At 34.9% G+C, this 16,435-nt stretch overlaps 1 protein-coding gene across 1 annotated transcript; it reads left to right on the top strand.

Moving 5' to 3' along the window:
• Window positions 1–1,335: 1,335 nt before the first annotated feature.
• Window positions 1,336–15,340, top strand: LOC142620757 (uncharacterized). Its single transcript, XM_075794074.1, has 16 exons — window positions 1,336–1,526; window positions 1,646–1,819; window positions 2,501–2,680; window positions 3,698–4,091; window positions 4,969–5,087; window positions 5,203–5,280; window positions 6,116–6,256; window positions 7,288–7,332; window positions 7,466–7,632; window positions 7,870–7,948; window positions 8,027–8,112; window positions 9,259–9,388; window positions 10,171–10,303; window positions 11,112–11,278; window positions 12,657–12,855; window positions 14,674–15,340. The coding sequence occupies exons 1-16, from the start codon at window positions 1,407–1,409 to the stop codon at window positions 14,871–14,873; spliced, it is 2,412 nt and encodes an 803-aa protein (XP_075650189.1). The 5' UTR covers window positions 1,336–1,406; the 3' UTR covers window positions 14,874–15,340.
• The last annotated feature ends 1,095 nt before the right edge of the window (window positions 15,341–16,435 follow it).

The raw sequence follows: 16,435 nt of genomic DNA, 5'->3' as shown, positions 1-16,435 counted from the left end.
AAGGGACTAACTTTCGTTAAGTCTTATGGGTAGAAAAATCACACGACCCGTATCTTGAATCAGTTGTTGAGTCTTCCTAGTTCCTAATGTGGTCATATTACGCTTAAATAATTTTTTTGTCCATAAGAGCTAATAGAAGTTAGTTTAGAGGTTAATTTGGTGGATATGAAAAATAAAGAGAGTGAAAAAGATCAAATGAAACCCAGGGAAATGATTTTAGGGACATTTATTGCATTTTGGAAAAAAAAAAAAAAGGAGTGGAAGAAAGAACACCTATGGCTTTTGAGTGAAGTTGAGCCAAACTAAACGCTAAATAGACCAAATGGATCATTAATTTTACTAACGGGAAGAAAGAGAGCAATCGTGACCCGAGCTTAAGTTGAGTCAAGCTAATTTAATTGAATGGGTCCTTAATCTATATATCTATATAAAACTGAAACTTCTGAAATTTTCACAATTTTCTACGTCAGCACAATATTTAAATAAAATTATTTTTGTTTAGTCCAAACTTAATAAGGAGTGAAACTTTATCTCTCTAACAAGTCCAACTTAAACTCAAACTCATCATTTTTTTTAAATAAAATCATTTTTGTTTAATCCAAACTTAACAAAAAGTAAAACTCTATCTCTCTAACAGTCTAACTTAAACTCAAACATTATTATTATTATTATTATTATTATTATTATTATTATTATTATCTCTCTACTTCACTAACGTGATATTTTATGATAAGGTGCAAACTTATAGTCATGGATTATTCTTTTGAATGTAACATAATCTTTTCCTTATATTTTTATTTTTTAGTCATATATTTTTTCCCCAATAATTTCTAAGCAATGAATCATTTGATTCATTAATATTTTTTGGTCTTTCAAAAGTTTTAATATTTAAAATTTTAAGTTATTCTTTGCAGTATTTGAAATTATCTGAAAATTATTTTGTAAGCAATTGCATATTCAAGTAATGGCTTCTTTATCAAATTGTAATATAGATTAAAATTATACAAGAGCAAATAATGTAATGGTGTAATTTCTTAATTAATTTAAGATTTTATAAAATTATCTTAATCTACCTCATAAATAGACAGGTTCCTATGTATAGCATGAGTTAGCGACTAATTTTACTAAAAAGAAAGTCAAAATTTCATTTAAAAACAGAGGTGTGTTTATGTAATAAGTAATAACTAGTTCATAAAAAAAAGAAAAAGAAAAAAAGAAAAGAAGTAATAAGTAATAACCATTACTTTCTTTTTTTTATACTAGAATATGATTAAATGTTTTATTTATTTATTGGTGCCTTTTATAGAGGCAGCAGAAACAGGGTTTTAGCATATAAGGTTTAAGCCGCTTTTAGGGCTTTTGCGTTTCACCGTTGGTACTTTCGAATTGTGAAAAATCTGTCAAAGATGATTAGGGGAGGCAGTAGCTACATATCTTCGCCACCGGCCTTCTCAAACGACGCCAAGCGCCTCCTCGTTTGCACTGCCAACACCGTCTCCATCTTCAGCACCTCCACCGCCTTACAGGTAAAGGTTCTTCCCCCCCTTACTCAACCGCTAACTAACTTTTCAACTGCCTCTCTCTCTCTCTCTCTCTCTCTCTCTCCTTTTTTTCACAATATAACTCACCATTTTTTTGGTGCTAGGTTGCGTCGTTGGAAGGTCACACGGCGGCGGTGACGTCGGTGATAGTGGTGCCGGGGACTAAGGTTTTGTGCTACTGCTGGACTGCCTCCCTTGATGGCACCATTCGGTATTGGGATTTCTCCGTTCCGGAGTTGCTCAAAACGCTCGATGTTAAAATGCCTATTTTCTCTATGGTATGTTGTTGGATGAAGCTAAATGATTGAATTTGGATGTTTATGAATTTTGTTACACTATGTTTGCCTTTTGATAATTCCGATAGTTGGGGGAGCGGGGGTTTGAACCTTGGGCGTCTCTGTTAAAATAGCTGAATTTTTCTTAAAAAAAATGTCACATTTAAGTACACATATATGCTAATGTTACTTAAAAAATGGGGGAAAAAAAATACACAAAAACACAAATGGTTTTTGTGATGACAATAGAACACTTCTTGGGGTTAAGACTTACATTCAAAAATTTTTTTTTTTTGGGGGGAAGGGGATTTTAAGTTAAAATTTGGGAGAAGTTATACTTTTGTATGTTGTGTAGGAAATTTAAGCCAATAGTTTTTTATTTTTATTTTTAATTCGGTTTTACATATGAAAATTTTTATAGGTTTTCATTTTGGGTGGTACTAGTGAGAATTAAGAGTGTTGAAGCCATTCAATGATTTATGAGTAAAAATCTTGGGGTTGACTCACATATTTATACTTTGCCATGTATTGTTGATTGCAGATCTTTAGTTAAGAATAAGAATCTTGGTTGCCCAAAGTTGGCTTTAAATTATAATTTTGTCCCTTCTTTCATGTACATTTTGTAATTAGTGCTGTATGAATGATAAACAAAAAGTTAGGGCTGACTTTTATTTTAATTTTTAGGTGATTCCATCTATACTAGGTCAACCAGCTGAGAGCAATGAGAAGCCAACCGATGTTTTTGCTTATCTGTCCATTGAAGATAAAAAAGTGCAAGAAAACAGGCCCAAAGCTATGCACGGACAGATTCGGAAGTGTAACTTGACTGCGTCACGTATGGTTGGCGGATTAATTTTGAAAGAGGTACAATTCGTTGCAGCAATAATTACTTCTGCGTCCCCCCCCTTCCCCTCTCTGTGCTATTAGTTTTTTTTTTTTTGGGTAATTCTTAATAGTCTACTTATGCCTATGAACTCTAGCTTAAATGTTACCTTTTCGCATTGTAAGAACAGGGTAAAAGGTGAATTCATGGATTTTAGATCCATTAGGTGTGTGTGTGATTTCCCGAAAAACAAGGAAGACTAAAATATCTAGTTCATTTGAGGATTCAATTGACACGCAGTAAATTGAAATTTTAAAGAAGCACACACACACAAAAGTTATCATATATTGATAGAGTATATTGGAATAGTGAAATTTATTTATTTGACTTTATAACTGACAAAGAAATAGTTTTATTTCTTTTATAAAAGATGAAGCTTGCCTTACAAGAGAAATGAAGAGGACTTCATCAAACTTTTACTTTATTCATCTTCATTCAGTCACAAAGTCTTACTCTAGCAATTTAAATGTTACTTGATATGGATAGAATAGAATGGTGGAGACTTGGACAGAGTTGATTAGTCTGTTGAGGATTTATAGGCAATTCCATAGTTTTGGGACTAAGGTTTAGTTGTTGTTGATATGGAGTGCTTGGACAAAATTGATGATAGGGAAATAACATGTTCAAGGTTATTGAATGGTGATATCTATACATTTTCTTTCTTTCTTCTTTTTTTTTTAGTAGGTTGATCTATAAAGTTATCATAAGCTCAATCTAGTAGGTTATTATCCAAATGAAAAAAAGAAGCAAGGACATCTTTACAATCTCACAAGATCAATCTGATTTCTTGAAGTGTTTCTGAATCATTGAAAATCTACTAGAAACACATAAAATTTAACATATCTGGTATAAATGAGTGGAAGTGTCTAGTAAATGTTGGTTTTTAAAGTACCATATCGTCTCATAATTTTCATGTCTTCAGCTTTTTAACTTGTATGCTGTTTGCCAATTGTTTTTGCAATTTGAGATGTATGATGATTGTTGTCACTTTTTGACAGACTCCACAACCAGAATTCATTACTGTAAGTTCCTCTGGAAAATTTTTTGGCATCAGAAACAAGCGCAAGCTTCATGTATGGTCGGTTCCTGCTACAGATTCTGGGCGATCATTGGCAAAGAAAATTACCCTGCATCATTCAAAGACTTTGTCGGTTCTTGCATTTCATCCAACTGAGAGGATTGTGGCTGCTGGTGATGTAACTGGGAGAATTTTAGTTTGGAGGGGATTTGGTAATCGAACATTTTCTACTGGTGATGAACTAGTGAATAAAGAGGAAGAACATCCTGGTGTGAGGGGGAATGATGATGCTGATTCTTGCTCCACGTGGCATTGGCACTCTGCCGAAGTGAAAGTCCTCTCTTTCTCTTCTGATGGTGCCTATTTATATTCAGGTAAATACAGAATTCCATAATGTGCTAAAGCCTAGCCTTTTCATGAAAAATAGGATATGATTTGAAATGAGAAAATTCTCTTAAAGATAGTGGTACACCCTATTGATGAAAAGATGAGGGAGAATCGCTTAAGATGGTTTGGTCATGCTCAAAGGAGAGCGACTAATGCACTAGTAAGGAGTGGAGTTGATCCAAGTTGATAGAACAAAGACTAAAAATCACATTAGTAGAAGTAATAAAAAGGACATGTGAATTAAGTGAGTAACAGATAGTATGACTTTAGATAGAGTAGAATAACTAATCGTCAAATACATATGGCCAATCCTAACAAATCTGTCAAGGATACGTAGCTGATCCTAATTTTGGGACTAGGGCTCTGTTTTTTGTTGTTGTATGCTCTTTGCCTTGTTGTATGTGTGTCAAAAATGCGTTGTAGCTAGCATTTGAGGATGGGGAGGACTGCTTCATATAGTTTGTAGAGTTTACATGATAAAGTTGGATTTGTGGTACATTGTATTTCTCTACATTTAAGTTTAATGTAAAAATGACTATTAGTCTGCTTGTGAAAGGAATTACGGCGGTCAACCAGCTGGGTATACTAATGCATGTCATATGTGTACCCTGTCTTTAGAATGGCATGTCTTACATTGTTAAATGGGTGATTCCTAGCTTGAGTGATGCATGAAAAACTTTTTAGCTGTTAGAAATTCTCTATTGATCTACTTTGTGAATAGTCTTGAGGGTCCATGTGGACCACTTAGTACCAGGACTCCTTGTAGTTGAAGCTGAAAAAGGGCTAGGATGCTTTTTCAAGACCAGTTTCTGTCGTGGTTACCTCTAGATAGTTGTTTATTCTGATTTTTCTGTTGGTGTCCAGGTGGAAAGGAGGGGGTTCTAGTGGTCTGGCAGCTAGACACAGGGAAAAAGAAATTTTTACCACGAATTGGATCTCCACTTCTGTGTTTTACAGATTCTCCAGATCCTACACTGTCATCTGTAAGGAAAATTTTGTTGTACTGGAGCACAGAATTATTCTGTATTAAAGTATTATTGTCTCTGCTGAAACAGAACCAGTTATTTTCACTGATTTTACTGAAATAAGGTTCTTCAGATATCTTGTGCAGATAATCTAATTCATATACTGGAAATGCCTTCTATGGATATCTTCAAGACCATCTCAGGGATCAAGGTTTGTTCTAAAGAATCTGTGTGCAATCTTGAATACCTAATTATCTACATTTATTCTGACGAAGTTATGATGTGTATTTTATACATGTTTGATTGACTGGAATTATAGTGTCTAATGAATAAGAAATACTAATGACAGTATATCTTCAGAGGAAATTCCGATAATTAAGTTTCACATAAATAAGTACACTACTAAAATGTCAATTCAATATGTGGCAGACCTTAAAAAAAAAAAAACTCATCTTTTGCCTATGCACTTCCTTGCAAGGCATCTAAATTTTAAAATTTTGAGACATTTCAGTCAACCTCCTTGGACGTAACCCTTAGAATTTGGCCACATGGGGTGTAGGTCTTGTGGCTGGTGTTTCAGAGCACACAAAATGTGCATCATTGAATATCTAGTATACTCGTGATGATATCATGATATCTCTACATTCTTTTTGATGGATAAATTAGTTTTATTAAAGGAGCAAAAGACATCTCCAAGTACAGAAGATGTGTACTGGAAGAGTCAACTTAGGACATATTACAAGAAATGATGTCTCTACATGATGGCTTGAAACATTCTAGAATTGGTTTGTGTAGGGAAGAGCCTTCAAAATGCTTCAGAAAGCATCACTTTTTCCTTATAAGTTACGGACTTATATTACTATTACTGACCTTGTGGTTACCTGCCAAGGCTGCCATATACATAATTTCTGAAATTTATGTTGTGCGATTGGAGCACTTGTGTGTTTAATGGCTATTTACTTTTTACTTCTTTTGTATTATAAATAATTGACTATATTATTTGCAGTTTTATGTTCTAATATTTAAGCTTCATTCCCACCTCCCAGCTTCCTCATTCATTTCCAGGGAGATATGAAGGTCTAAGCAGTGGGTTTGCATTTGATTACACTTCTGGGTTAGTTGCCCTACGTACAGAGAGCTATGGCATCCAATTCTACAACTTGTTTGATGACCATGGAATGTATGAGGTTAGGATGTTTTAGTTTAATGGTTCAATTTTAAATTTAGTTTGAATTGCCTACACTGAGTTTTCTATAGTTATTTAGTTTTTTTTTTTTGTCTTGATATATGCAGTTTTGTCTGTATAGCTTAAAAAAGCTGTTGATTTTTTCCCCCACCTTTAGTTCGTTTGTGTAGTATAGACATGACACAATCTCCATAATAAGTGGCTATAATATTATTTTGCATGTGTGTATTTTGTTGGGAAATTGAAGGAATAGGAGTTGGGGTCGGGGAAAAGAAGATCGAGACTTACTGTTTACTGCCCTTTTCCCTCGTGTAGATATTGATTCCCCTGTCAAATTCTTGGAAATCATTCTATATATAAACTGATTTCATTTTCTGTCCTTAACTTTTTTGATGGAATCATTTGCTTTTCTACTTTGTTCAATGTTTGTATTGCTTTTATCTTTTATTAGTTTTGGGCCCAATGGATCTAACATCTTCTCCTTCATTGTGATGTGATATTATTGCAAGTGATATTTGGTGTATGTTTTTTTTCTTTATTAGCTCTCTCAATGAGTCATGCCTTATCTGGTGAAAGGCCTCCTAACTTGTTGGGGAGGTGGTTTTAAGGTCCATCAAAGTGCTGATATATGGAATGCCATTCTGCCTTGGTTTTATGTGGTGTATTTGGAAGGAGCTTAATTTGAGGCCTTTTGAAAGGATTGGGTCCCTGTTGCTTTGATTGAAGTTCTTTTTTCTTAGATCACTTTATAATTGGTTTCCTGATATGCATGGATCTACACTGATTATTAATCTGGGACAATCACATGGGTCCTATATGGGACCCACTCGCATGCATGAATACATGCAATAGCTTACAGGTGATATGGGCCCATACTAGGTGGGACACATCATATACTGGTGCCAGCCCTGCTGCACGTGCATCACACACATTGTTCTTTTCAGGAAATCACAAATATTTGTGTAGGAATGTTCTGCCCATTAGAAGTGATGAGTTGCAAGTTTAATTGTTCTAAAATTTAATGCTTTTCAGGTTCAAGTCTGTGAAAGAAACCATCAGCCAGGTGATGAAATCTCGGTATGAAGTTGCTCATTTGTAATTACCTTCATTGTGGAAATGATATACTCTTGGTCCTCATGCGTACTTGTGATGCATATGATCACCAACTTGTGTCAATTTTATTTTAAATCTTGGATTATTATTGGTACAGGTTGTAGTGATTTTAGTGGCCCTCTCCCAAGATGGCTCTATGATGAGTACTGTAGAAGTTAAGCTTCCTGAAGAGGGAATAGGAGGTCTTGTTTGTCTTAAGTTTTGGGCATTGGGTTCAGAGAACAAAAAGTTCACCTTGTCCACTGTTATTTATGAACCTCACAGGTTTGGCCTTGACTTAATTACCTGGGAAATTCTGAAAAATTTTATATGGTCTGATGGTGCTATTAAGAGCCCCTTTCGCTGTTTTCAATATTTTAAGCACCAAGAATGAAATGTCATTGTTTCGTGGATGTGACAGTTTCTTTTATGCTTTTTGAACCTGAATTTGTTTATTAGAATGTACTCCTTTTGTGTTTATAATATGTGGCAGAGATGAATATTGCGTTACTTGTCATTTAGGGATGCTGGTATTTCTGCTGTTGCTTTTCATCCTACCCGTCATATGGCGGTTAGCTCATCATATGGTGGGGACTTCAAGGTAACCTTGGTTGAGTGGCAATTGTATTCTGAGGATCCTCTTTGCTGTAAAACTTACAATTTTAACATGATATTTCAGGTATGGGTTTGCAATGATGAGATCCAGCAGAAAGGTCAGATACTTCAGAATTCTGGTTGGGCATGCCTTGCAGTTGGAGCATACAAGTATGATCATACACATGACCATAGTTTTCTTTTAGGGGATTTTCTCTATTTTCCTTTCTGTAAATTTAAAAGTTTTGACTTGATAGAGATAAATCTGTTAACAGATGAGAAAAAACTTGATTCACAAACATCCAAAGATTGCTCATAAATGATTCAAAATTGTTCCAGTTCACAAGAATGCTATTCAGTTACGCTTTTGAATCAGTTCTCAATTGTGATGTTCTGAGAATTGGTTGGCCAAGAAATAGAATTTTATATATGACCTGCCTCCTGGCAGTTCTTACTTTCATGATTTCTGGGTAAATCACATTTTTTCATTAAGCTTTAGGGTTAGGTTTTTTGCTCCCCCCTCAACTCTAATACTAGAGCAATCCGATTGTTTCTCAAATTTTAGGCATTGTGGAAAATAACTCCCTGCCATTAATTACATTATATGTGCCTGTCACGTGGTCGCACACACACACACACACAAAAGAAAAGAAGAAGAAGAAGAAGAAGAAGAAGAAGAAGAAGAAGAGAAGAATAAGGGAAAAAAATATTTTGAAGGATTTTGAAGAAACCTCCAATTCCTTCTTCCTAACAGAACTTTGGTTTCATGCCCCTAGAATTCTGCACAATGCCACTTTCATCATCACCACAACCTCTTTGCTCCCAAAACCACTACAATCTGCGCATTGTCATCATCCCACCATCCTTGTTACTGTCAAAAGAAAAATATTGCCCAAATGCTTCACCCATCTTTCACACCTTTGAGGGAAAGAAAAAAAATCCTATGTTTGGTTCGAGAGATAATTTGAGGGAAAGAAAAATGTATGGATTTGTTTTCCATTGGCCCACATTTGTCTTTTCTCCCAAATTGGAGGGAAATGAGAGAGAAGATAAGGGAATCCATGTGAGTATTTTTTCTTTTCCTTTCTCCTTTGCAAACCAAGCACCTGGAAGAAAAGTGCTCTCCTTTCCCTTTCTTTCTCTTCCCTCACCCTCTGTTTTGCCAAACATGTTGTCAAATATATTGATATGGATCCTTGGGTAAATAGCAAAAGAAAAAAAAAAAACGTATACATATGAGCATGTTTTTGCAGCATAATCTGGTGATAGAAACTCTTAATTCGCTGTCTTTGTGATAGATTATTGTTTCCAATGCAGAAAAAAGCCAATGACAGCGGCTGCATTTTCTTTGGATGGGTCTGTTCTGGCTGTTGCAGCAGAAACTGTTATCACATTGTGGGATCCTGACAAGAATGTCCTTTTGGCAGTAATTGGAGAGACTCTCTCGGTAATTTGTTTAAACATGACAATCTTTGCCTTTGTTTTTCTTCAGAGATCTCATTGTTTTATATGCATAATTTTTTGTTATGCATGTACGTAATAGTGCCTTTACCAGGGTTGCTTCAGCTTTTAAAGATCAGAAGCTACTGGCTTCTCATTTGGTAAAACAAAGGGGCTTTGACTTATCTTCAGTTTTGTAAAGCAGCTTGTGCATTTTCTGTGGCTTTGGATAAGTAGCCCCTCAACTCAGCTGAGCTTCTCATAATTTTAAAAAGCTGGAGCCTCTGCCAAAAAAGCCCCAAATGTGGCTTTTCTACAGCAACACCTGACTATAAACTTCATGTTCATGGCAAAGTTTTCACCTCTGTGCAGCTCATATTTGATCATAATTGTTTTTAAAAATTTGATTAAGACCTAAAAGTGGACATATGCAGTTTTAGGCTAAGCAGTTGACTATAGTTTAGAGTTGCTAGCATCAAAAGAATATCAACATTATTTGGTTGGAGTTTCTTCATTACTGTTTGACCTAACTGGGCCTCACTGCCTAAGTCTCATATTGGAGCTTGAACACCTTTTTCACCTTACGCAATTAATAGGTGAAAACCATACCAAATAAAGAAAATTATAATAATGAAGTGCCGAGCCAAAATAGAGAAGAAAAGATCAACATTTGGAAGAGGATTGCCTTGTTGAGGCATCTTTTGCCAGCGTTATTTATTATTATTATTTTTTCTATTATGAATTGCCCCTCCCTGTCATTAATCTTTTCATATTATTTTTTTCTTACAGCCAATCGTGACCCTGTCCTTTGCTGGAAAGTCAGAGTATCTAGTATCTGTGTCGCGAGATCAAAAGCCGCAACTCTCTGTATGGAATATGTCAAAATTGTCTCTATCTTGGTCATACAGGCTTCACATTGAAGGTTTGAAATCCTCTTTTCTTTTCATGCTGAGAGCAGTTTCATAGAATGATTCTCCATGTGATTTTAAGACTACTGTGGAGTTCAACATTACCACCCAATAGGGCCAATACCCAATGTATTAGAACCCCACTACTTGAATCATTTGGGAATTGAGATGCTAGTTTCACTGTTAGTGTAGATTTTGTATAATGTATAAAATTACAGGACAAATTTGTCATCTGTAAATTTTAGAAATGCTTTTGTGGAAAGATGAATTTTCTTGACATATAATGTGATGGGAGGTCGGTGTCATTTTTGAAGCCTGAAGGGAGGATGGAAATGGATAAAGGAGAACCCTAAGAGGCTTCTGTTGATTAGCAGATGACAGAAATTAGGAACCGGGCAATACCTTGCATTGATAAGTGGTTATTTGCAAATTCCAGTCATATTTGGAATGGTAGTTGGACCGCTATAGATTGATTACTTATTTTGTTAAGCAGAATTGGCTAGGGACAATGCCTCATGGAGCAGAGATCACTAGTTTTACTCTACCCTTCTTCCTCCCCTTGGGGCCAAATATCATCAGCAAAAAAAAAAAAAAAAAAAAACTTAATTTATGACGTGGCCCTTTACTAGAATAATAAGCTGTAGCTAACCTATTGCTTATTGTAGTTGCGGACCTGCTAAGTTTGAGATTCTGATCCTTTTTTTTTGGCCATCTTAATTTATAATCTGGCCCATTGCTTATTTCTCCATTTACTGGATGTTCCTTTTAGTTGCGAGAAAGGTCACCCCACTGTTGTGATGTTGCTATGTATATTTTATGCAGCTGTAGCATGTGCGGTGGATCTATTGTCTTTTGCAGTTCTTGCCCTTCTTCCTGAATCATCTATGTGTACGGAACCTAATGAATCAATGTCTCAAGGAAGAGATGGGGCAATCCTATTATTTAATGTAATGGATCCTGTTCCTGTTGCTACCTGGTCCGTAAGAAAGGTACATTCTGTTTGCTTTGGCCCTTTCCATCTGTTTTGTGAGAATCTTATTGATTTCTCACAATCTGGTAGAGTCCACTATCAAACAATTGTAAAAAATCAAAATATTTGCATTGAGGCTTTCTCGAAATCCATTAAAACTATTTGACTCAGATGCATATTTTAGTTTTATTGACAATGCGATAGACCTCTATGTTGCATTAAAAGCTGTTTATTTATAGTTTTTAAAGGACTTTTGAATGCATGAATTTATGTGTGATCTTTACCCTTTAACCCTATAAAAAGAAAATGAGAAGACAAATTAGTGGTAAGATTTAGAAATCAATAAAATGAGTTATTTGTCAACTTGAGAGCTCATGTAACTGGGTTGAATCATTGGCTAAATGATGATGGTGATCATATTATACTGGTGGATGCTTTTAGAATATTGATGGGTATGCTACAAAATCTTATGCAATAAGGTAATTAAATCATGTAGCTATGTGGGTGATGAAATTTCTGATTGCAACATGTATATGCTTCAACTGCTCTAGTGAATCTTTTACACATTTGAAAATATAATATATATATACACACACACACACACACATATTATACTGGTGGATGCTTTTAGAATATTGATGGGTATGCTACAAAATCTTATGCAATAAGGTAAATTAAATCATGCAGCCATGTGGGTGATGAAATTTCTGATTGCAACATGTATATGCTTCAGCTGCTCTAATGAATCTTTTACACATATGAACATATATATTTCATCTATTTTTTTACATATATGACAACATATCAGCCAAAACCAAGTCGGCTACCAACAGAATTTTTTTTTTTAAAATTTTATAAATTAAAAAAAAAAAACAATTGGAACAATTGTTGGTTGCAAAGAAGAGGATGGTAGAGATCTCTTCCCGTATACTTGGGTGACTCCTTTTTATAATCTGAATAAAATTTCCATTACTTATAAAAGAAAAAAAAAAAAAAGATGGTAGAGATCTATTCCTTAGTAAATTAAAAGAACAGTAAGAGACAAACTAATTGATTGCTAATGATAAGAAGACACAAGAAAAGGCTCACTTTTTTTCTTCATTATCAACTTATTCTCAAATGAATCTTGTAAGAAGTATCAACCCCACCCTTTTCTTCACTCTCTCCATCCTTTGCTTAAGAATTAAGTATCATATACCACAGAACAAATGAAAAAAATATCAACAGATATATTTGGAATGTATTGTATTCAAGAAATGCCTAAAATTGTTGTTGCTATATATACTTTAGCATGTCAAGTGTAAGTAGTAAGGTAATTTGCATCCATAATGCTCTGTTACATTATAATTACCCTCATTCCTGCTCCACTTCTTATTCCCTTTTTATTTTTGGGGCAGGCAAAGGGAGGGGGGCTTTCGTTTCTTCAAGGAAATCCATCTTTTTTGGAAGAGAATATTTCAGATGGGAATGCACCAAAAGAATTCCTTGTGTATGTCAATGGTGATCATGAGTACGTACTCTTTGACCCATATAGCAATGAAGCAAATGAGGTTAGCACGGCCAGGCGGAAGGGTTTAGTTGAGCTTGAAGAAACAGGTGGGGTTTCCTTTACTAGAACTTTCATTGTTTTAGTTAGAGTATACTATCTTATGGAAGTTTTAATAGATGCACACGATTGCTTCTGATATTCTTGGAAAATAATTTGACGGAAGTTGTCACGTCACACTTATTGAAATGCCCCCCTTCCCTCCATTTTTTGGTTATTGGTAAGTTATGCATTTACATGTTGGGTCCTGAATCTAGGACTGTACCCTTCACCTTGTTACAAGAATTGAAGGTGCCATTTAAGTTAGAGCTCATTTCAAGCCCCATTGTATTGTACCCCCTGTTATGTTGATTTTTTTTAAGGTAAAAAAACTTTATTGGAAATGAGGAAGTGCCTCATGTATACACAGATTGTATAGATAAGATAGCCTAAAGAATTACAACAAACGTGAATTTCAATCAAAATTAGAGGGAACCAATAAAATCTACAAAAGAATGAGTATCACTAGGACCCAAAACATGACCATTCAAACAATGATATCATGAAATGCATCTTCAGTTGAACCACCAAGTTTTCCACATTTTCAGTGCGATGATTCCTCTCCCCACAATGTCCACAACAAGCATAAATGGTCTAGATTCCAAACAAAAAAAAGTTATTTTCAAAAAAATTCCTCTAACCAGATAAGCGATCAACAACACTTCTTGGCAAGACCCACTGAACTCCAAGCATAGAGAAAATGTTTGTTTCCAAAGCATATGCAATATCACAATGCTACAGCAAGTGATTTACAGTAACTCGCCACTGCACCTACACATGCATTTCCAATCTTCTAAAGTGATTTCTCTCTTCATGAGATTATCGCATTTTTTAATCTTTTTCCAAGCTACTATCCACACAAAGAAAGTGACACTTAACACTTTCAGAGCCTTGGAACACCAAACACTTTTTCAAGGGAATTATGCATCACCTGAGCTTTCAATGCCCTGCACTGTGAGTGAAGATGAAAACTACCATTTCCTTTCAAACTCCAACTCATTTGATCCAGGCCCTCTCTCCTTGGGATTTTGGAAAGCAAGGTATCAAAGAAAAAATCTACTGACTCCAATTCCCAGGCATTAAAATCTTTTATGAACTTGAAATTCCGTATATTTTGACACCATAAATTTGAGTGAATAGAAGCATATTTTTTATCAGTTACAATTTCATACAAATTTGGGAACATCTCATTCAAAGAATGATTCCTGTTCCACTTGTCCTTAAATACCTCACATGGTTGCCTTCCCTTACCTCAAACTGCACTTAGTTTAGATAAGTATCCCAACTGGTCCTAATACTCCACCATAAAGTACATCCTTTGGTACTTGTTTACTCAGCATTCGAACCCTTGTTGCATTAGCACAAAATTGGTGTTTGCTATATGTCTACAATAAAAGATGTGTGAGGAATTAATGACTTGCTATTGATTCTTGAATTTGGCCTCGTAATGGTATGCACAATGTAGGCCTCAGATCATACGTACACGTGAATTTATAATGTGATATATCCTGTATGCAAAGGTGCAACAGTACTGAGAAATAAAATTTTATATGGTACCAATGCAAACATGTATGTCTCCTTGATTTTATGTTGAAACTGAGGTTGAAACTTGTGGATGACTCCTGAGCTTACTCCATCACAAAATATTTGAGCCATCATTGTTTATGAACCTATAGAAAGTAGTTGGGTTTTTATAGTCTGTGTACCGAAGTTAATGAGAAACTTGACCTTATTGGTCCCTGTCTGGAATTTTGTGATGGTTACAATCTGTGTAGTTCTTGCTCTCTCTCTCAATTATTTTGGTCCTTACTATATATGTTTTTTAACAGGGCAAGTTGGATATGCGTCTATTTATGGAGAGTTACCAGAGTTTAAGAGAAACCAGACTTCATTGGTCCCATCTGTTCCATCAGAGAGGCCTTGGGAGACGATATTCAGTGGGTCATCACATAATCTTCCACCCCTCACCAAATTGTGTGCAGCATTTCTGGAATCATTGATGGAAAAGAGGACTGCTGCTGTTGAGTGATTCTTAACTTCCTCTGGTTCAGCTCTTTTTGAGGGTAAGATGATGGGTAGAATGTTATACATTTGATTTCATTATTCCCTTTTTATCTCCACCACAAATATATTTTGACAAAGACGGAGAGAGTATGCATAAAGATGAAGAAGCTGTATAGCCGATATGCAGACATGATATTAGGAATATGACATGTTTGGTCACCGGTAGGGTGGAACAGAAAATCTATCAGCCTTGTACATTAGCTCCTGGGAAGAGAGATTAATGAAGCCATGATGGGACCGCAATCCCAACTTTTAAGATTGGTGGAGTTCGATGTATACTTTAAAAGGCCATTTAGGGAGAGATTCTTATATTAAACTGAAGATGTCCAAGTTTTCTTGGCTCAGAAAATTTTGTAACTGTAAGAGGAAGGATGCTGTGAAAATTTTGTAATTTTATTTTTTTGGTTAAGGTAAATTTTGCATTTGAGATGAGCTTGGTGGTCAGAACTCAGAAGTGCTAAAAAACCTCAACCAATCCTTCTTTAAGGTTTGCTGGCAAAAGTATCTCCGTAGTGTTTGTGATTCCAAAAATTTCGGATTGTTTGCATTTTTTCTTTTTCCGTTTAGAGTCAATTTCAGTTGAAGTTGACTCTTCAATATGCAACCCAAATGCTATGTGACGTAATATAAAATGTATAACGTGGATTCATTTCAAAGCCCATTGTTTATGTTGCAATCTGGTTTTATTTGATAGTTCGAACTTCGAAGCTCGCCATGTTGGATTTATGTGTAACAATATGCAATTAACTTACCAAGTTTCTTGATATGTTGATTTTCAAATTTATAATTTCACCCAAAATAAAATTAACTATCTTAATCACCAGTGACCCACATTGTGAAATGTATGAAAGTAGAAATTTATGATATATGGTCAAAATAATTAAAATAAATCAATAAAAAAATTATGTTAAATTTATTGAAACTTTTTTGGGATAGAATTGTAGTTGGATCGATCAGTAACATTATAATTTAAAACTTAGGTATTAGAGTTTTAACTAAAATAAACTATTTTAACAATTAATAAACCCACTTGGTAACAAGTACAATCTCGCATAACCCTTAATGAAAAGTAATTATGAACCCTAATTGCACTCTATGGTTTGTTGTTGTTGTTGCTGTTGCTGTTGCTGTTGTTGATAAGAATTGCCCTCTGTGTGCGAACAACAAGGAGGAAAATCAAAAAGGAAAAACCTCAAAACAAGAAAGAATGAACTTACCTGTACATCATCAACAAAAACAAAAACAAAACAAAAAGTCATGTTGAGAAACTGAGAGTAAAAAGTGGAGAAGAAGCACCGGACTTAGACAAAAAGAATAATAAAGAGGAAGACAACATAAAATGAGAAAAGTGAAGATAAAGATGAGAAGAATTTCAAAAGTGAAAATTTTAGAAAATCGAAGAGTTAGAGAATAGAAGGGTCAGAGAATAAAAGCGGTGTGGATGAAAAAATACGAAATAAAAGGGGAATGAAGTGGTGCTATGAAACTATTTTTTTTGTTGTTGAGTAAGATGGTATGAAACTAAAA

The sequence above is a fragment of the Castanea sativa genome, chromosome 1, assembly GCF_040712315.1.
Source record: "Castanea sativa cultivar Marrone di Chiusa Pesio chromosome 1, ASM4071231v1".
NCBI lineage: Eukaryota > Viridiplantae > Streptophyta > Magnoliopsida > Fagales > Fagaceae > Castanea > Castanea sativa.
Note: the sequence above shows the minus strand (reverse complement) of the source record. Positions and strands in the feature narration are given on the sequence as shown.